Here is a 21,364-nt window from a genome sequence, read left to right on the forward strand (position 1 = left end):
GTAATCTATTTCCCACAGCCTTTCCTCTAAAGTAGGTCATACTAGCTCCATCTTAAGGATGAAGAAACTGTGGCCCAGAGAGGTTGAGTGACATGGCTAAGATCACACAGCTAAGAACCTATAGAGCAGAGATTCACACCGGAGTATCTTTGCCTCCAAAGCCAGTGCCCTAACCTCTACATATATTGTGTTTTTGTGGTGCTGCTGTGGCAAACCCAACCCCCCCCCCCCCACCTGTTGTGGATCACTTAGGCTGTGTCTTGTAGGGATTCCTCCATACTTCATCATGAGGACCTGGGCCTTTCTTCCTTGTCACTGGTGTTGATTTCCAGTTCATTCAACACAACCTCTTTCTCCCCCTTTTCTAAGTATCTAGGTGCTATTATGACTCTAAGAGTGTGTTTCAGACCTAACTTGGACTTACTATGTGATCTTAGATGAGCCACTTTAAAGTCTCACTCTCTCATTTTCTCTGTGTGTTACCACTTTGGGAGTAGGATTATTAGTAATCCTATTGGTATTAAGCAATATTAGCATTTCTGGCTAAAGATGAGGTGAGACACCCAACAGGTGCATGAAATGATGCTCAACTATCAGGGAAATGCAAATCAAAACCACAGTGAGGTCACTTCACACCTGTCAGAATGGCTCATATCAAAAACACCAGAAACAAGTGTTGGCAAGGATGTGGAGACAAAGGAACCCTCTCGCACCGTTGGTGGGAATGCAAACTGGTGCAGCCACTGTGGAAAACAGTATGGAGGTTCCTCAAAAAATTAAAAATAGAACTACCCTATGATCTAGTAATTCCATGATGGGATATTTACACAAAGAATATAAAACCACTAATTCAAAGGGATACGTGCACTCCTGTTTATGGCGGCATTATTTACGATAGCCCAAGTCTTTAGCAATACATGAATGGATAAAGAAGCATGTGTGTGTGTGTGTGTGCGTGTGTGTGTGTGTGAGTGTGTGTGTGTAATATTATTCAGACATAAAAAAGAACAAAGTCTTGCCATTTGCAACGTCATGGATGGAGCTAGAGAATATAATGCCAAGCGAAATAAATCAGAAAGACAAATATCATGTGATTTCACTTGTAGAATTTAAGAAACAAAACAAAGGGAAAAGCAAGAGACAGACGGAAAACCGGACCCTCAACTGTAGAGAACAGACTGAGGGCCACCAGAGGGGGGATGGGTGGGGGGTGGGGGAAACAGGTGATGGGGGTCACAGAGGGCACTTGCTGTGATGAGACCAGTTGTGTACGAAGTGTTGAATCACTCTATTATACACCTGAAACTAAGAGAACACTGTACGCTAACTATACTGGAATTAAATTTTTTTTTTAAATTAAGAAAAAGATGAGGTGAGATGCTATCATCTATGCCTTTTGTCCCGAGTGGAGCTACAGCTGGACTGATCCACTCTGAACCAACCCATCTTCTGCAGGGAGGTCATACTTGCCTTTCTAAGGGCCGAAAACACAATCACAGCCCGGTCTATTTCTCAGTCCCCACACGTTTCTATGATGCCCCATCGCTCCAAGACTGTCGTCAGTGCAGTTGTCTCTGCTCTAGATGCTGACGACCTTGCCCCAGCTGTCCCCGGAGGACAGCGGCTCGATGAGTAAGTCCTGAAGCCTGCGAGCTGTGTCTCAGCATTTCCCATGGCTGCGCTGATTGGACTGATGGGCCTTAGGACTTGGTTGGCCTCAAGGGTCCTGAACATCACTACTCCAAGTCTGGGGGGATTGTTTATTTTTCTGACTTGTGTTTCCTTTTTCAGCAAATGAGAAGATTGAAGACATCAATGGCTGTCCGAAGAACAGATCGCAAATGGTGAGTGGTACACGGCTGCCTCTCAATGATATTGACCATCTTGAAAACATTCCCACCATAAGCTTTCCTCTAGGGGATTATATTAATAAACTAACAGTGATTTCCAAGTAGCTGCGGTCGGCTTCTCTGACATTTGTTGGCATTTACTAAAAAGTGGTCGTGATTTTTACGTAGATGGTGAGACAGGGAACGTGAAATACTGCCCTTTCTTTCGGAAACAAATTATGCAGACCTGGGGGAAACACATACTTGTTGAGAATTTGGGCCATTGTGACTCGTTCTGCCTTTTCAAAGACACACAACGATCTCTGTTTGTATGTGGTGCTGAGGCACTGATGAGGTCATGGTATCTTGCTCAGAAATCAGGGCATGTGGTCTGATTGCCATTAAAGGTTAGAATGATGTGGAATCACAATGGTGACAGAAGATGGGAAATGTATAATCATATCCAGACCATTCCTAACCTTGACAAGTGATATACTCTCTGGTGTGATACGCTTAAGCTCTTACATTAGAGCTTAAAAAAAAAAAAAAGAATCTTTTAACATCTGTTCTTATTATGTGTCCTGTGCATAATCTTTGAATTAAAATTCATGATCACTACTGAGAAAACATTAAATTGCAATGCTCTGAGTACCTGATTTTTCCCTCTATAAGGCTTTTCAAACAATCTTTACAGCACGTGTGCATATATCAGACTGTAAAAATGATGCTCCTGCCTGTTTAAAGTAAGAAGGTGGCAACTCAAAGACAACTTTTTATTTTTGCAGGACGTTAATCTGCTTCCAGAAACCTAAGAAAAAGGCATAATCTGTTTTTTTCCGACCTTCCCCTACTCCCTTTGAGTTGGCACAATTCGACAGTGTCATTTCGGAATATAACAAAGTAACTGGCATTCCTTGGTTTTTCCCTTTCAGTTGTCCCAAGTGAGTGTTATCCTAGTGAGTTGGACAGATAACCTTTTCAGCCCACTTTCTTTTGCCTGCAGAAAAACACATTTTTTCTTCCAAAGAGGAGTATGTGTGGTGGGGAGTCCTTCTTTAGTTTACACTGTGAAACAAGTTTTTTGTTTTTGTTGTTTTTTGTTTTGTTTTGTTTTGTTTTTTTGTTTTTGTCATCTCCCTGGGGATTTTGCTTCTTTTTGTTCGATCCAGAGAGTAGCACCTCCTTACGTAGGAAAGTCCCCGTGCAGACACCTCATGGCTGCTTTGACTTCTGGAAAAGCTTGGCTGCTATTTTTGCTAGAGCTACTGCAGCTGTCTAGTGTATTAATAATTGAGAAAATTCAGAAGATAGAAGACTTAATTTAGTGCAAGCATTTTACACATGCAGTCATATCTTCACATGAAAGAGGTTTCCCCCTGGGACAGATAGGGATGCATTTGTCCCAGGCCATTATAATGCATACGTAGACCCGCCATTTGAAGGTAATGAACGTTTTGTTTTCTTTGGCACTTTTGTATTTTCTGCGCTTTCTGTTGGAGGTGCGAAAGTCCACCTTTCCAGATTATAAAATAATAACGCCACCTCAGATTCTTTGGTGCCTATCTAATTCTAGATGCCAAATGTTATTTATAAATGCTACCATAGCACCAGTGTAATTTTGTGGTTTCTCTAACTCTTTCAGCTGTGAAAGTATTGTTTTCTTTTTTTTTTTTTTTCATGGCCTGTGGGGTTTTCTTTTTAGAACACAGGAATATAAAATCCTATAATTGTCTGTGATAATTAGTTCCCGCTTAGGGGCGGGGAGGCAGACACGGTCTGGTGGTAAACGCAGCAGAGAATAGTTCAGCGTACGGGATGTGAGGCCAGGCAAATGTGAAAACCTCCACCACAGTCATTCCGTTCTGTAGGAAATGAGAAAGATGATAAAGACAACAGAGCCATTGTCGTTAGCCCTACATCACCAACTGTGACAGATCCATAAGACGGAACCTCACCTAGAGCACACAGGAAGTGCCTCTTAGACAAGCACAGGTGTTGTTCTGTCGACTAGAACGCCTGTGTGTGTGTGCGTGTGCGCCTGTCCGAGCATATACAGAGTTCATACATTTCTAATCGTGGGAAGCGTACTTTTGGAATAGGACACAGCGGGTGAGCCACCATTTTTAGACTCCTAGCAGGTCAGACTCCCAATTAGGCTTTATTTGGGGCAGCCCATGATAAAATTTTGCTGTTGCTTGCTACAAATCCCCTATTTGGGGGAGACAGGGGAAGGCATGTGGGGAGCACCATGTCGGCAAAAGGAAGACGACCCACAAAGAGGTGAAAACGTGGGGAGTACACCTGTTGGGAGGGTAACTGCGCCTCCCTTCGCAATAATCAACAGAGTCGATGTGCTCACTCCCTAAGAAAACACAGCCTCTTCAGCAGCCTTGAAGAATGGAGTCAAAGAAAAGCAATCCTGGCTTAGAGCGGGAGGAATGGGTGCTGCTCCATTTTTCAAGGGCAAGTTCAGTCCATCAGCCAACCTGTGAGTAGGGCCAAGAGCTTTGATTTTTGTGGGTAGGAGCCACAGCCCCGTCACTTCTCCTGGCCCACCAGGCCGCCCAGCGGCTCAGGTCTCGAATTCCTGCACTCTGGGCTCTGCTTCACATGTTCTTTTCCAGGAGGCCGGAAGTGAGAGCAGAAAGCTCCGGCATTGGGACTAGAAAATCTCAGGGGCACTGAGGCACAGATGCCATGGGTGTGGCGGTGTCCCTTTGAGCCTGCCGATCAGCAGACCTTCACAGAGCGCTGACCGATGCCGACCACTGGGGTGGGCCACGTGAACGCTCAGGTGATCAAGAGGAGATCCCTGCCCTCCAGGAGCTGCGTGAGGAGTGGGCAGGAGACCAGGGAATAACAGTGCGGCTATTTGCACAGACATCGGTGCACAGGGCACAGTGGGGGCCCATTCCATCCAAGAACGAGGGGGGTGTAAGAGAAACTTCTAGGGAGTGAGTCTGAAAGGCCAGAGGGTTCACACAGGGGAATGATGGACGGAAGAGGATTCACATTCCTGGAGCATCTCTTTATAAAGAGCTTGTCGGGGACCCTGCAGAGGAAGGTGTTGTAGCATACTTGCCCATGACCTCCCGAAACACCGTAAGCTGTACCTGGTGAGACTCCTCCCCTGCGGAGAGGGTGGGGCATGGAAGAGCCCATGCCATAGGCATGGCAGTCTTCAGGTCTGGGACAAGTCTTCTGCATTCACCATCACTCCCCAGATCACCACATTCGGGGGAACAACCCCCACTGGGCCTTGCAGTAAAGTATTTTTAAAGGAAAATAACCGATCTGGGGCCTGAAAATGCCCCCTGGTGGGAAGTGGTAGTGCGTGAGTTTACTCTTTGCTCTGACTTGTATCTGCGCAGTCGTAAGGTTTGTGAGCCCGTTTATGCTTACGGGCACCTCCCATCCTCCCGAGTCGGCTGTGGGCCCACGTAACACTCCCCCCATTCTGGTGAAGAGACTGAAGAGCCTCGTGGTGGAGGGCTGTCCCCAGGGAGAGGCAGAGCCAGCACCCTCAGCATGCTCTGTAACCCTGCGGCGGCCCTCCTAGGATAGTGACTGTGGGCACGAGGCAGAGAGGCATGGCAGGGACTTCCCTTTCCCTAGGAGTCCTTTGGGCCCTTTCGGGCTGACCTAGACACTCTGGGGGCTATGTCCTTGGAGACAGAGCTGTAGAAACACTCCCGCGCCCTCTCACCCGCCAGTCTGTCCGTTTGGCCCTTAAATAAGTTTTGCGTATGTGCGTCAGAGCTAGTTAAAATGTTTTGTCTGTTTAGCATTGCCATGGCAACCCAGGGGCATCTTTTTGGCTTTCAAGTGCTGTGTTCAGCAGAGTTATGCATTCGTTTTGGAAGGAGAAACATTGCCTGGAGCCTGGCCCGAGGGCACTGCCTCTCCTCGAACCCCTGGGCTCCAAGACATTGCCTTACTTTGGAGCCTAGGAATGGCTGCCGCAGGGGGTGGTTTTCTTTCTTCGTCATTATTATCTTACAGGGCTTGGCTTTCTGTTGTTGATGATGAAGAGAGGTGCAAAGTTAGCAAGGCCTGCTGGCCCTCTCAGCGGAAAGCCCCAGGGCTGTTTATCCCTCTGGAGGCTGATCTCAGGCCCTGGGTCATCTGGGGCCTCTCAGCCTGAAGCCACCTCCTGAGCTCTCCAAGTGCTCTGCCTTCTTCCCTTGGTGCTTCTATTATTTTATTTTATTTTTCATTTTAAAGATTTTATTATTTTTAGAGAGAGAGAGCATGTGAGCGCAAGCAAGGGGGAGGAGCAAAAGGGGACGGAGAGGAAGCGCGAAAGAATCCCAAGTCGACTCTGCGCTGAGTGAGGAGCCCGATGTGGGGCTCGACCTCATGACCCTGAGATCCTGACCTGACCTGAAACCAAGAGTCAGATGCTTAACATACTGAGCCACTCAGGCGCCCCTTTGCCGTTGAACTTCTAGACGGAGGGCCAGCTGGGCTTGGGAACTACACAGGCTGAGTTCGAGTTCCTTCTCCGCTCTTCTGTGGCCTTGAGCTGATTATTTAACCTTTTGAAGGCTCTATTTCCTGTTCTAGAAAGTGGGGTTGATAACACATAGCCCATAAAGTTTCCATAGTACTAACGAGGCAACGAAAGGGATAATCGGGGGCAGTACTGATTAAGATGATAACATACAGCGAGAGCCTGTCGAGTGTTTGCCTGGTGCCGGTTTCCAGGCTAAGCACTGCCCAGCCATCCTCTCCCTCCATCCTCCCGACAGCCCTTTCAGGTAGGTGAGCTCATTACCCCCATGTTCCTAGCACAGGAACAGCACTTGATACGTGGCAGTTTCTACGACGATGATTTGTGCACGTCGTTCATGTGTTGGGGACATGGAATCCTCTGGAAATCTGAAGAAAGCTAAGGCCCTCTCCTCCCCAGATTGCACACACCCCAGAATTTTGCATGCACCTGAGTAGATCGTGGATCCCAGAGGCCGGCCCATGTGTCCCCCAGGGCTCCATAGACCGAAAGTTCAGTGCCCCTGCTGCTTAGAGCACAGCTCTGCTCCCCCACCCTGTCCTCTCGGAGGTCCCCATGGACATGGTAGCACCTGATTTCCCAAACAATAGGCGTTGGCATGTAGACACAGAGAAGGACTGGGCACTGGTTTTCAAACTTACATTTCATGAGCAGAATCCCTTTTTTCCCCCCTCCTGAAAAAATTGCATGTGGGGACTGAGGCTTTTTTTCAAGGTCTTTTTTTTTTTTTTTTTCTCACCTAGGAAGCAGATTCCTCACCTAGGAAGCAGAGCTGGAGCTCGAACCCAAGTCTATCTAGTATAAGAGCCTATGGTGTTCACTTCTGTGACAGAGAAGGGGTGTAATAAAAATAGTCTCCACCTCCACATTCCCTACTCTAATTTTTCATTTGTGGATACAGCAGGATCAGGAGAAGGAAGGAGAGTATTTCTGGAAAGGGCCTGAGTTGACCTGTTGATTGAACCTCAGGAGCTGAAAAAGGAGGGGCCCCTGGTGAGAGGCAGCCTCTTGAGATGGCCTTGGACAGCCCTGGCGCCAGGTACCTCCCACTGTGTTCTCCGCAGAGCTTCCCCGGCCAAGGGAAGGCCATCTGCAACAGAATCAGGTTTCCAGGCCCAGTGACCTTGAGCCCTCCCAACAGCTGAGAGAAAGCAGGCCACATGCCTAGGGAGTGTCTGAGATCCTTGGGCAGCTGAGTTGCCTCTTCCCTGGGCCCCCGGGCCTATTTTTACACCACCCTAAGGGCACACACATGTTACAGAACCGAGAGGGAATGAGGAAAAGTCCACAGGCCACTTAGAATTTAACCAAAGTGGAAAGAGTCCAGGGCCAAGATCAGCAGGCAGTATCCACCACTTCCCACTCAATGGCACTCATTGTCACTGCTTGTGTTTTGGCCAGTGATCTCTTTCAACATGGAGGCAACATCCATGTCCAGCTTCCTGCCTCTCTGGTCACATCTCTGTTTAAACCATTGTGGGCTACCCCTTTCCCTTTCCATACTCTTGCACACACAATAGAAGGTCCTTCACAATCCAGTTACCATTATTTCTTGCCACTCAGCCACTCAAACTCCATACCCCAGGCATACTGGAACTTGGGGTGCCTGCAAAGAGGCTGTGTACTCCTGTCTTTGTACTTAGCTACATGCTGTCCAGACTGCCTGGAAGAACTGATGATCGTCCCACCTGGATACTGTGACCTTCAATCTTTAGGTCAATAGTTGTCTCAAGTAATTGAAATAATTAGGTACTGTCATCTTTTGTATCTTCTGGTATTCGGTGCCTGCATTTCTCACAGCACTCCCTTGTGGTTGTCTGTTGAATTATCTTCTTGAAGGAGACGCTATGTCTTTCACTTGAGTATCCTAACATAGGATACACTTAGATGATGGACATCCAGTAGGTGTTTAATAAATGTTGGATGGTTGGGTGGGCAGACGGCTGGGTGGAAAGACTAAGAAGGGAGCTGGCCTGGACTTGTCCATGTGACTAAAGGATTGTGACAGACCCTTGTCAGATCCCTATTTACGGCCATGATTTGGGTATTGGAAGTTCCTTAGCATTATCCTAGAAATATCTTTCCTTTTAATTCCTTTTTTCATGGTTTATCCAGAAGACCCAAGTAGAACAGTGCAATTAACTTTTAGTTTATTGAGTTCTTTTATGTCGCTTGAGGTAAGCATTTTTAGGCATCCTTACGACCACTAGAGAGTATTAACATTGACAATGAAAATGGTAAGTGCTTGGGGCCCCTGGGTGGCTCAGATGGTTAAACGTCTGCGTTGGGCACAAGTCATGACCCCGGGGTCCTGGGACTGAGCTCCAAGTAGGGCTCCCTACTCCACAGGGAGTCTGTTTCTGTCTCTCTCCCTCTGTCCTTCCCCCATGCTCATGCTCTCTCTCTCTCTATCTAAATCAATCAATAAATAAAAATCTAAAAAATAAGTGGTAAGTACTTTACATGTTTTAACTCCTTTTATTCTCGTAGATGAGAAATAGATCTTGTTCATTCCGTTGAATGGTATAGAGAACTTAGACCCTGCTGCGGTTTGCTGTGTTCTGCCGGGGGCTAAACATGAGTCATGTTACAGAATCTCTCCTTCTCTTCCCCTCCTGCTGCAGAGCCTGGGGTTAGTGCCTTTGTCCCAGATTCTGTCTGTGTTCTTACATAAGAGTAGCATACCTGTGTCCTATATACTTCTAACCGGGCAGTGTTAGACATCTGCATTTATGGATTTTATCTTCATAAAACCCTATGAGAGCAATTACCTTTATTCCCATTTCACAGATGAGGAAACAGAGAGGTTTAGTAACGAGCATGAATTCACACAGCAAAGAAGGGATAAGCTGGGATTTGAACCCTGAAAGCCTGACTCTAGAGTCTTTTTCCTTAACTGTTAGACTATTCTACATCTAAGGAAACTGACTAAAGAAGAGAAAAGATGGACTGTGACATGAAGGCACAAAAATTACATTTCTAATTCTGGCCGTCCTGTAGGCGTGGGCAGAGCCTGGGGGAGAGGCCTTCCTTCATGAGAAGATGTGGTTTGAAGAAGAAGAAGACTGGAATCAGGCAGCCCTGGGTCTTCCATCCTGGACCACGTGTGCTGGGCAGGTTACTAAACCTGAGCCTTCCCTCTGTGAACAGGGGATTATGATGGAAGCTGCCTCCTAGGGTTGCTGCCAGGGATGGATGAGGGATGGTCTAATAAGCGCCTGGTATTGTCCTGGCTCATGGATAGGGCGCGTGAGATGTTCGTTCCCTTCCCTGCTGACAAGTCCTGTATACCTAACTATTGTGCATTGAACGGCTTTTTCTTTTTTTCTTTTTTTTTTTTTAAAGATTTTATTTATTTATTTGACAGAGAGACAGCCAGCGAGAGAGGGAACACAAGCAGGGGGAGTGGGAGAGGAAGAAGCAGGCTCCTAGCGGAGGAGCCCAATGTGGGGCTCGATCCCAGGACTCTGGGATCACGCCCTGAGCCAAAGGCAGATGCTTAACGACTGAGCCACCCAGGCGCCCCTGAATGGCTTTTTCTACTTTAAGTAGGCACCCAGTGTTGTAGGGGCTGAACTGTGGACCCCCGAAGGTGCCCGTATATTAATCTTAGGAACTTGTGTGAATGTTATTTTACATAACAAAAGGGACTGTGCGGGTGTGATTAAGTGAGGGGTTTTGAGACAGGAAGATTATCCTGGATTATCTGGGCAGGCCTGCTGTGATCACCAGAATCCTTCTCAGGGCGGCAAGGAGGTGAGTGAGGACATGTGACTATGGGAGCAGGGGGGGAGTGGGAGGCAAGAGACTGGAAGACGCTGCGCTCTCGCTCTGAAGAGGTTAGAAGGGGCCACGAACCAAGGCACACAGGTGACCTCTAGAAGCTAGAAAAGAGCGGAAACCGATTCTGCCCTGGAGCTTCCAGAACGATACTACTGGCCGACTCATTTACTGTGGCTCCCCAAGACTGATTTTCCTCTGGAACTCTAGGAGAATTTTAGGTTGCTTTAAGCCATATATGTTGGTCCCTAGATACAGCAGAAGCAGGAAACTAATAGTCTCTGGGAGTCAACCAAAATAATTCTTGCTATATTAGACAGGCTATCAGAGTTTCTAGCAGAGGCTCGTTTGGCTACTGCAAGCCCCTCAGTTTCTGAGTTGGCCGGAAGTTGCTTCCATTGTTAGAAGACTTCAGAACAGAGTTTGCCACATTTGTGCTGGAGTCAAAGCAGGTCACTGTAGGGAAGTAGGGGGAGAAGGGAGCCCCATATCTAGTTTCCGGCACTGCACGGCCATATCGTGGGTGACTTCCGACACTAAGCTGTCATGGGAGCCACAGGTGCCAATGACAAGCTGGGCTCCAGGGACTCCTGACCTCTTTGCGAACCTACATTTAGAAGTAGGTACTATGTTCCCCTACTCATGTGTGTTTGTCTCGTAACCAATACAACCTTTAAACACATTTTGAGATATTTATCATATTTTGTTTAATAACATCCAAGCTTTGTAATATGCGTAGCGTGTTTTTCATCTTTTGGTTCAGTAAAAATCTCCATATTCCAGCACCTGGCATGGGGCTAGTTGCATTGGAAGTGCTCAGCTCATGGTTCTTAGATGAATGAGTGAAGCAATTAATGGCCCAACTGTCCAGGAACTGCCCAGAGAGTGGGGGTGACGTCACACATCAAATTTCAATATGTCGGATACGTAATATGTATTTTGTATTTGTACATGTTGTAAAGAAACTTGAGTTGTTGTAAAGAAATTCTCTCTAACCTTCTCTCTCACAATTTTATATTTTAACTTAGTTATAAAGACGTGCGGAAAAGACCCCCCTAGAGCAGATGATTTTCATTGGTGAGGGAAGAAGCGTTTGGGTTGGCAAAGCCTCCCAGGGCAGAGCCACCCCAGCCTGAGAGCGCAGGAGAGTCACCTGGAGGGCTTGTCCCAACAGTGGTGTGCCCACCCCCAGAGCTGCTGATTCAGGAGGCCTGGGGTGGAGCTGGAGTCTTTGCATTTTTAAACGAGGAAATCTTGGGTGATGCTGATGCTCTTGGACTGGTGACGACACTTTGCCAACAGTTGTCTTCGAGCCAAGTACAAAAAGCCTCTTTAGGGCCCTGCCTGTGCAAACATACATGTAAACGTAAGTTAGTTTGCGAAGTTGTTTAAAATTTTAAAAATTAACAGTAACTCTAAAGGGTTTATTTAAATCGAAGGATTTTGAATGAGCCAGTCATTTTGCTTTTTCAGAAAGGCTAAGATGCTTTAGACATCCCCTTGTCTGAGAACTGTGGGAAGCTCTGAATGGATCCGATCTGAATCCTGCGCCTGGCCGTGGTCTTGGAGTCTGCAAGCGCATTCTCTGTCCCTTGTGGCTCACTTAACCCGAGTGACCCTTGGTTTCCTCTGTTGAAAGATGGAAGCGTTAATCCTCTCGCACATTGTACTTTACTGCCTGTATCCCAGTAGATGTTAACGTCTTGGAGGGCGCTCTTGCATCTGACCATCTGTCCATACGGCCTGGGCCGTGCTAGATGCTCAGGGAATATTTACTAAAGAAATGCTCAGCACACCTGCCTGGGGCCGAGGCACCGTCCGTGGCAACGTGGTGCTCAGTAAGGTTAGAGAACGTAGCAAATGGGAGGACGTGTGGAGGGAGAATAGCTACACATCTTCTGAGCTAAAAGAGAGATCGGATGGTGATTTGTAGCCATGGAGGTTGTGGTTTATGGAACAGCCATCTGGACCTCATGCTTGGATCCACACCCCTGCGTGTGTCTTCATGCAGTTTATAAAAAATGTAGTTCCAGCCTCGCATCAGAGGGGTGTTTTTGTTTGTGTATTTGTTTTCTGGTTTTTTTTTTTTTAATTTTTCCATGAAGCAGAACTGAGCAAGGACTTCCTATTTGCACTTGGTTAAAGCGTGGTTAGCCTATGGCGTCTGCGTGTGGGGGGCTGGTCAGTAGGTGAATGCCTGTGTGCTCACCCTCGGCAGAGGGAGGACGGTTGCCAACAAGCTGAGGTCAGGTCCCGGAAGACCTTTCAAAACACAAAGAAAAACTGAATCGGTGCTGATAGTTAGATGAAAATCAATGTACTTCATAAAAATTGACCTTCCAGCTTTTTCCTTTTTCTCTTTTTTCTCTTCTCTTCTTCCCTCTTCTCCCTTCTTTTCTTTTCTCTTTTCTTTTCTTTTCTTTTCTTTTCTTTTCTTTTCTTTTCTTTTCTTTTCTTTTCTTTTCTTTTCTTTTCTTTTCCTGATGATCTGCCAGTGCTGGGTTGGCACTCCTCAGGCCAAAATCGGCTAAACCCAGGTAGCAGTTGCCCCCTCGAGATGGGTGTGGGCTGCATTTGTCCCATTCCACCATTCCCTATTGTCTTATACTCCGCTTTCGTTCTTCATTTGTAACCTGCCTGTCCCTTACACACATTTGAGGTTTGTGATCCCCAGACTATGGTATTCTTAGGAGTGTCATGAACTTCCTCAGGGATCCTAAGCCCTGGCATATGGGGGTTTGGAAGATCCTTGTTTGGGGAGCGTTTTGACTTCAAAATAATGCCCATAAATGTTTACATTCATAATTTCTGTTCCTGAAGATTTCAAACACCAGAAAAGGATCATAAACACCTCCCACAAAACATGTACAAAAGAACGTGGGGAAAGTCAGCTCCTTCCTCTGTGAAGTGTCCTTCATCCTTTAGCTATGAAGATGAGATTTGGTTTGGAAGGACTGGTGACTGGTCTGGTCACACAGTCGAAGTCCCAGGGTAGAGGAGGTGACCAAACACAGTGGTCCAGAGCATAGCGAAGCTCTTGCCATTTGGTTGTTAACATTGCATGTGTAGAGGGCTTCACAGCTTTAAACCTCTTTCCACTACGTGTTCCAATTCCAGCTCTACCATTTATTTAATAACCGAAGTCTTAGAAGGGCGCATCCGTGCCTCGTGCCTCCATTTCCCCATCTGGAAGATGGTGATAGCTCTCCCTCATCTCCTAGGGACAATGAACTGAAATAATAATGTATGCAAAAGAGTTTATCCCAGTGCTTCGTGCTTTCTAAGCGTGCAAATATTAGTTTCTTGGAAGGTCTCTGTAAGGCTTTCGAGAAAGGGATAATTACGCCCATTTTTCTGAAAGAAAAACTGAGGCTCGGGGAAATCAAGGACCTTACCCTAAGATAAGGAGCAAAGAAATCCACAGACTTCCCCTCTGGTCCCGTCTCTCTGGGAAGGTGAAATTTCCTCTCAGCAATGGCTCCAGTCACAATGCAGCTAACAACACTTTGCCCTGAGCCTTATCCTCTGGAGGAGATGGGAGTGGGTGGCAGAATGTCCTCTTTCTTGCAGTTTCCTCTGAAGGAGCAGGAAGACAAGAGGAGGGAAACAGGCAGCCTGGATTCTCTTCACTGTTGTGAAGGACACCTCGTTCCCTTTCCTGGGAGATTTTGAGAGAAATCAACTGGGAAGGAAAGCCTTTCCCGGACCCCATCCTGCTTCTCTAAGGGAATCCTACTGTGGAAACTCTAAAGCAGAGGGCCTTTTAAGGGTTAGCCTCGATGTTTTGCCTCTGTCTTGTGAGACTCCTTTCAGAGAGACTTGCAGAGATTTTATTCTGAGTTTCAGATGTACTGATGCTCTATTTATGAGTAGCTCTAAAGCGCTCTATTTGTATAGTCACCCCACAGTTTAATTTTAGCCTTTAGGGGGAGTGTATCTTCCTAATAATAGGTAAAATGGTATGAAATGGCCAATATTTAACCATTTTTTACCTCCCCAAAATTGCAGTCTTATCTGGTTCAACTGAATACTTGACAAGGACAGAAATAGTAACAGAGATTAGCATTATATGACAAGTTAAAAATTGTCACTATTTCTTCCCAGGTGCATTAGATATCTTGTAGCCTTGGAAAGCTCAAGGATATCCTGTAATAGAGACCTTCCTTGTCTAGTCTGTTCTCTTCTTCCGGTGGACTTGGTGCCTCCGGCTTTCTGCCTATGGCAGTAAACAGAGTGGAGAATTATTTTAATTATTCATAATATTCTTTATTTTTGATGCCATATGACTTCTGATTGGTTGGCATGTAGCTCTTTGCTGAGATCACAAATTTTAGAATTTGAAACTATTGGTCAAATCTAGTGTCTTAGTATATTTTGTGTACTACTTGCAAAATCTCCCCAATTATATATTAATCATCGCCAGCGATCTATAATTTAGGCTGCCCTCTGTAGCCATACCTACTAACAGCTTTTTGAAATTAACAAAAAATAGATTATAACGTATATGAAAGGTGCTGGTAGTGTGCCTGGCATATAATCACGACCAGCTAATTGCTAGCAGCATCTGGAATTGGAGTGGAAAGGGAGGGGCAAGTGTTGAATTCCATCTCCAGCAGAAAAGAACACGACAGGGTGATGTTTGCAGGCACAGGACGACAGGGCAGAGACCTTTATCCCAGCCTTCACCAGTGGGAGGGCAGAGCCTTGCAGGATTCTGAACTGGGCATTAAGGCACTCTGCTCGGCTTTACTTTCCTGCATATTGAAGCTGCCAGGGTGTGTCTTGCACTGCGTGCTGGCTGTCCTTGGAATTGCAGGGTTGAAATCCATGGACAGACTGCTCACAAGCCGCCCAGAAGAACCATAGCCACAGATAATGGTGAACTGGCTCAATCACAAAACTGCACTCACAGGCTAGAATGAGGGAACTGGTCACCAAACTGGGGGGCACGTCTGGCTCTTGGCCTTCATCTGCAAAGGGTCCCATTACCCTGTTCCTTTATATGTATTTGCTTTGTGCATAAAATGACCTATTCTAGTGGTACTTCCAAAACGGAGGATTTGCTGCACGTGGAGGGTATCAAGGATCTGCTGTTTTGTTTTATATTATGTTTCTGTTCTGCCCCCTGAAGGCTTTGTGGTGGTTTATGGTTTTAAGGATGTAAATATGGCCAAGATACAAAAAGAACCAGACTGGAAAGAGCATAGTGAGTCCATGTCAAGCTTTTGAGTTGATGAGTTGATAGGTGTAAGTTAACCCTGCCCATGTTTGGGATCTACGTTTAGTGGGGAGATATTTGCGTCATGTCTGCTTTTGTGTAGGAGGCTGTCTGTCATGTGAAGAAGGACCACCCTGTCTTGTCACCTGTTTCCCCTTCCCGTAGAGCAGAGACTGCAAGAGTAAATAGTCATTATTCATCAAAGAACGAATGAGGCTACCACGTTTTAGTTAGCTCCTGGGTGCAATTTTCTAGCACGTGTCCACGGCACCGCTCTTCTCTGTTGGTTCAAGAGGCAGCCACACATTTGGGGTACAGAAGGCAGGACTTTATTGTTGAAGTTGGTGTCTGAGTTTGTACCCTTCTCTGTAGGAAAAACCAGGGTTTTCCACAAAAGATAATTGCTCCTTCTTTTTTTTTTTTAGATTTTTTTATTTATTTGACGGAGAGAGAGACAGCGAGAGAGGAAACACAGGCAGGGGGAGTGGGAGAGGAAGAAGCAGGCTCCCAGTAGGGAGCCCGAAGTGGGGCTCGATCCCAGGACTCTGGGATCACGCCCTGAGCCGAAGGCAGACGCTCAAGGACTGAGCCACCCAGGCGCCCCAATCATTGCTCCTTCTTAACGACACTATTTGCTGTCTTAGGGTTGTTTTTTGTTTGTTTGTTTGTTTGTTTTATGTAACTTAGTAAAGGAGACTTTGACCAGAAATCTTTTGGGACAGAAAGTGCTGATTCTAACAGGGTCGAAATGAATTGTAGCTACAAGGAACCCATTCATAGCGAAGCCCTACGGGTGTCGTGTAATGTAGCGAGCCTCAGAGTATCTCACAAACTCTAAAATGATCCTTCACTTTCAGGAGAGGCCAGTGATCTCGCATATTCTGCCATTATGGAATTGTATGAAGAAAGAGTCTTTTAAAGCTCTGGCTATGTACAGTTCCAGATTCTTGACCCAAGTTCAACCTGTCTCTGCTTCAGTATCTCTATTGAAATAGTTCTGTACATTCCCACCTTCTAGATGAAGAAGCTGAGGCTTGAAGCAGTTAGTCATTTTGCTAGGGTCTCGTGGGTGATCTGTGAGGGAACCAGAATCCAGTGCAGAGGAGTCCAGAGCCCACGTTCTCCCGACAGATAACGGTCATCTAGTGACTGTGATGCGATACAGGTACCAGTGGGGAAGTCACCCAGGGGAAGCCAGCAGCAGTCCTTGTGCCCCGGTGTGAATTAGTTTACTGCCATCTTTCCAGGAGCAGCTTGCTGACACAGAGGCTGGATGTTAGGTGATGGAGAGGACCCAGTGTCCTGGATAGCCAGGCTTGAGGGGAAAGCCAGGAGCAAATGGAAGGCAGCCCAGGTAAGCTTGTCGAACTCAGCTTTGCCAGAGGCCAACTCCAGACATAGCTTTGGGCATGTCGTGGCCTTAGAAGTATAGCCCAGAGACGTCATGTCAACAACGACAACATAGCAACAAACACTGCCAGTTAAGGGGCACTTGCTGAGTACCACACATACATGCTCTCGCAGAATGAGCGCCACGCCCCTGTGTGACGGGTGTTGCCGTGCCCATTCTGCAGGTCGGACCGCTGAGGAAACTTAGTGGAGACCCTGATGTAGTCAATGGCAGAATCAGGATTGGAGCCCAGATTTGTCTGACTCCAAAGCCTGTGTTGTCCCTGAAAACCCCTCCTTAGCCCCCGTCACTCCTCCCTAGCGTTGGTCCCCAGCTCCTAACTTGGAGGCCTCGCCTTGGAACAGTCCCTTTGTGGGGAGGACGGGGAAGCGAGGCAGCGTGACTCTGAAACTGCATCAGGGAGATGACGTTAGCAATGGCATGCAGGACGAACGCGCACGGGGGCAGCCGAGGGGCCTTCCCGACCGTGCTGATGTCCAGTGGAACGGTCCCTCTCCTCTCTACTTGGGGATACTCCGCAGAGCTCAACTGTAAGGGTTCATTATGGGAGCCTCCAGAGTAAGGACTGATTTCTAGAACTTTAGCTACACCTCCCTTTCCAGATTTCTCTTTGTCTCGAGGGAAAAATTGAGAAGTCAGAATGTAATAGGAAAATGAAGTATTCTAAGCATTTGGAAGCAAAGTAGAAAAAGATAATCACTGGAGGAATTTGAGATTCTTGTTTTCAATTTTTTTTTTCACCGCTAGAGAGAATTTTTTCATCCATATGGGCTTACCCATTTACAGTAACAGCAGAGAGACTCCTATAAAGCTTTTTTTTTTTTTTTAAGGAACTCTTGACAACGTCTTGGAAAGCTGAAGTTATATTATATACAATAAGGTGGATAACATTGCCAAATGAAAGGAAGGAGCTGGGCAAGGCATTGAAGCAGCAAGAGAGACAGACCTAGGGACTGAAGCCCCAACTAGCCCAAGTCCCACATTCTTCAGCTTTCTGTTTCAAAGCTGCCAAGAAAGCTAGAGCTGATGTATAAATGGCCAGAGGAGGGGTGGAGACCCTTGTGCTTTTGGGCTAGGATGGCTACATGCATAGCCAAGCAAGCAGCAACTTTTGGGGTTCACAAGGGGAGATGCTCTTGAATATCTCCCCACCTAAGAGAATTTGAAGCGCCACCATATAGTTCCCTCATTTCTGGGGTCTTCTAAAATGAAAATCATAATAGCCAGGCGATCTCACTTGACTATGTCTCCAGGACCACACTGTGGCCCATGAGCCATATGATCACGGGATGATGCTGGGCTCCAGCCCTGATAGAGGTGTCCAAATAACAGTTCAGCTGGACAAATGCTGCATCAGGTCATGGCCTAGGAACGTAGAGGAAAGAGACAACACAGATGAGACAGGCATTTAGGAGAAGCATTTCTCCAAAGTTCATTTTGCTTTTTGGTTTGGTTTCATGATTGGATTTCTTCTTTTTTTTTTTCTTTCTTCTTTTCTATTTTTATATTTGGAAGGGGGCAGAGGAAGGAGTGTCTGAAAGGCATGAAGGCATTTTTGGTTAGGAAGCAGACCTTCCTAGTACATGTGACCACAGACGCTGTCCTCCCCTTCCCATACCTCCCGTCTCCATGCCCAGACCAGATTAGATGTCACTGGAGCCCCCACTTCAAGGACACTGCTTGAGCCATCCCAGACACAAAATAGCCCATCCTCAAGCTTTTAGACCAGAAGGGCTTGGCCTGGCTGCTGTTGCCCTGGTAATGTTTGGGGAGATGGTACAGTTCAAGGCTTCCCTAAGAGCTGGGAGGACCCCTCCCTTCTCTGTCCTTCGAGCTCTCGAATGTGGCCCTGTGTGGCCAGCCCTCTGCTCTTGCTCAGAGTCCTATCTCCTAGCTCTTTTCCCCTGCCTGCTGGCCTCCAGCCATTTTGATTCTCCTTTGGTTACCAGAACGTGGTATGTTGCATCCTGCATGGAATCTTTTAAGTTTTAGGTTTACGAGGTTTGGTATAGTTTTCCTGCCCACTCTCAGTGTCCAGTTAACTCTTAGGTCTCAGCTCAAATTCCCCTTCAGTCAACAAATCTTGAGTATGATGTGCTCATTGTTCTAGGTGCCTGGGGCTGTATCAGTGGGCAGATGGACAAAAAACCCTGTCTCTTTGAACCTGCATGCTATTTCTTCCTTAAGAAATTTTTATTCAGCGACGCCCGGGTGGCTCAGTCGGTTAAGCTCAGTTGGTTAAGCATCTGCCTTTGGCTCAGGTCATGATCCCAGGGTCCGGGGATCGAGTCCCGCATAGGGCTCCTTGCTCAGTGGGGAGCCTTCTTCTCCCTCTGCCTGCCGCTCCCCCTGCTTGTGCTCTCTCTCTCTGGCAAATAAATAAATAAAATCTTTAAAAATAAATAAACTTCCCTTAAAAAAATTTTTTTATCCACCCCCCCCCGATCCCCCGGCTAGACGAGGTCTTCTAGTACATGGCAGATGTTGTCTGTACTTACTTGTGCGTTGCTGACTTAATGCCCAGTCCGCTATGCTAAAGTGTCCCCTTCTGCGAGGTGAGGGATTATTCACCGCTGTATACCCAGTTAGGTGTTCAGTAGATAGAGGCCAAGGAATGGGTAAATGAATATTTTTGTTGACAAGTAGCAGCATCAGGTGTGAGGGTCACACTTCTGGAAGGAAGTTGTTTGAGCTGATGTATGGGGCTTCTGAAGAAGCTTCACTGTGCTTTTAAAGTGCCCAGAATTTGCAAGTCCTTGTCTGGGGTCCGGGTCTACCATTCCCTAGGCTCTGGGTATTTCATGACTTTTAAAAAATGGCTGAAAGCGTGCCTGACTTTAATGCAGCAGCCGTTTGCCTCTCCTCCCAGGATGGAGGTCTCCAAAGGGCCCAGTGAGAAACTCTTAACTCATAAACACTAGTGCCCCCTTTACCCGTATGCCCAGAGCCCCATCGTCCCCTTGGGCCAGGTAGTGCCCAGAGAGATGGTCTTCGTTTGCATCAATCATTTTCCTGCGCCTTGCACTCAGCTACACTGGTATTCAGAGAAAAATGCTGCCATGACAACTGCCACAACACATGGTATTTGATCAGTCTCTAAGCTACCGAGGAGATATACAGCCGTTCTTCCGGGGTTTGCATATTTTACTTTATCATGAGACCCAGTCCAGCCTTAATCATGATTGAAATGTGAAGTTTTCCATTGGCCTCCCATCCCTCCCCCTTCTTTTTCCAGTTGTTTGGCATTTGTTTCGATTTTCCTTGCTCTCTGGCTGTCCTGGGTGGAGATGTGCCCTTGGACGCAGGCAGCAGAGACTACAACACACACAGTCCGTGGAAGTTACCCGGCAAGCCTCAAGTTCAGAGTTGTTGAGAAACTACACAACTGTGGGATGGAGGTCCTGGCTGAGACTGAGAGGGAGCCTTCATTGTGGCCTTTTTCCCCTGGATCGTCAGGGACGACGCACAGTGGAGACCGCCTAGGGCCCCAAACAAAGGGAAGACTGTGCAAGCGCGTCTTGGTCTTTTCCCTTACTCCACCTATGTCTGCAGCCAGCCCCGTTCTGCTCCCAGGGTCTCCAGGCCACGTTGTGGTCCCACTTCTGGGCTTCCCACCTCTACCCCAGCTAAAACTCCAGGAACGCCATCCCAGAGCTCTCAGACCCATTTCCATGGCAGCAGCGACAGCAACAGCCTTCTCCCCCAGTGTGAAGTGCAACTCCCACCCCCCGCCCCCAGCAACACTGGAATGTCAGGCTTTGCACAGATTTTTGTCAGCTAATTTTGGAAAGTAGTTTATATTGGCTGCTATGTGTTAATGAACGACTTTGGTCGTATTTACATACTTTGCTGGTTAAGAGCCTTTCCCATCACTCTACATTACCAGCTTTAATCAGATCCCGCCTCTCACACTGCGAGTCTGGATAGCACATGAGCCACGGGGCTCATTAACGATGGGCACGAGGACACCCTTGTGCCTTAATGAGTGCCCAGGCCAGTCCCCTCACCGGGTGTGGTGGCCGTTTGCAGTTTCAGCGGTGCAGGGGGATGGATTGGTTGTTTACCTGTATGGTACTTGGAAGAAAACCTTAAGGTGAATTTCAATCCCAAGAGAGGCCGATCAAAGAAACATTCTCCCCTTCTGATCTCATTCCAAGTGAAGCCAGGAGGTTGGAATCCACATCTGACCCTCTTCTGCTTCCCAGCCCTGCTCTCTTCCTGGGGTGCAGATGAAAAGAGCGTGGGTCTCAGCAGCCTTGTCAGGAGTGATTTTTAACTTTAACGGAACATTATTAAAGAATGGATTTGAGACTTGAGGAATGTTTTTTGAACTCCTTCTGTGAGCAGAGAAATGAGAGTAGAGGGAAAAAATTCAAGGCTCTTGATGGGCTTATGAATCGTCTTTTAAATGATGACCCAAGTTCTTATTTTTAGTTTTAACGTATTCCGGGAGTGCAGTCCAGCCATGCAGATACTGTTCCCTGCTTTATCTCCTCTTTAGGAGAAGGCGTTCTTGGTGCCCTTAGGCCTTCTGTCTCCATCTAATGAAGGAGGATCCTGATGCTTCCTTTGTTTATATTCTCTGCTTCTCCCTGACGTGGCTGGGAATTGGG

General features: G+C 47.0%; 1 protein-coding gene across 3 annotated transcripts in view; it reads left to right on the forward strand.

Annotated features, from left to right (window-relative positions):
* Positions 1-21,364, forward strand: part of NAV2 (neuron navigator 2) — a 382,986-nt gene that overhangs the window by 129,052 nt on the left and 232,570 nt on the right. For all 3 annotated transcript variants that reach the window (XM_045808618.2, XM_087855343.1, XM_087855344.1), the window contains exon 3: positions 1,792-1,844. In XM_045808618.2, coding sequence (XP_045664574.1) covers positions 1,792-1,844 — 53 coding nt within the window. The remainder of the gene's footprint in view (positions 1-1,791; positions 1,845-21,364) is intronic.

Source organism: Ursus americanus, chromosome 24 (genome assembly GCF_024610735.1).
Source record: "Ursus americanus isolate L20-20 chromosome 24, mUrsAme1.1.p, whole genome shotgun sequence".
In the NCBI taxonomy this organism is placed as follows: Eukaryota; Metazoa; Chordata; class Mammalia; order Carnivora; family Ursidae; genus Ursus; species Ursus americanus.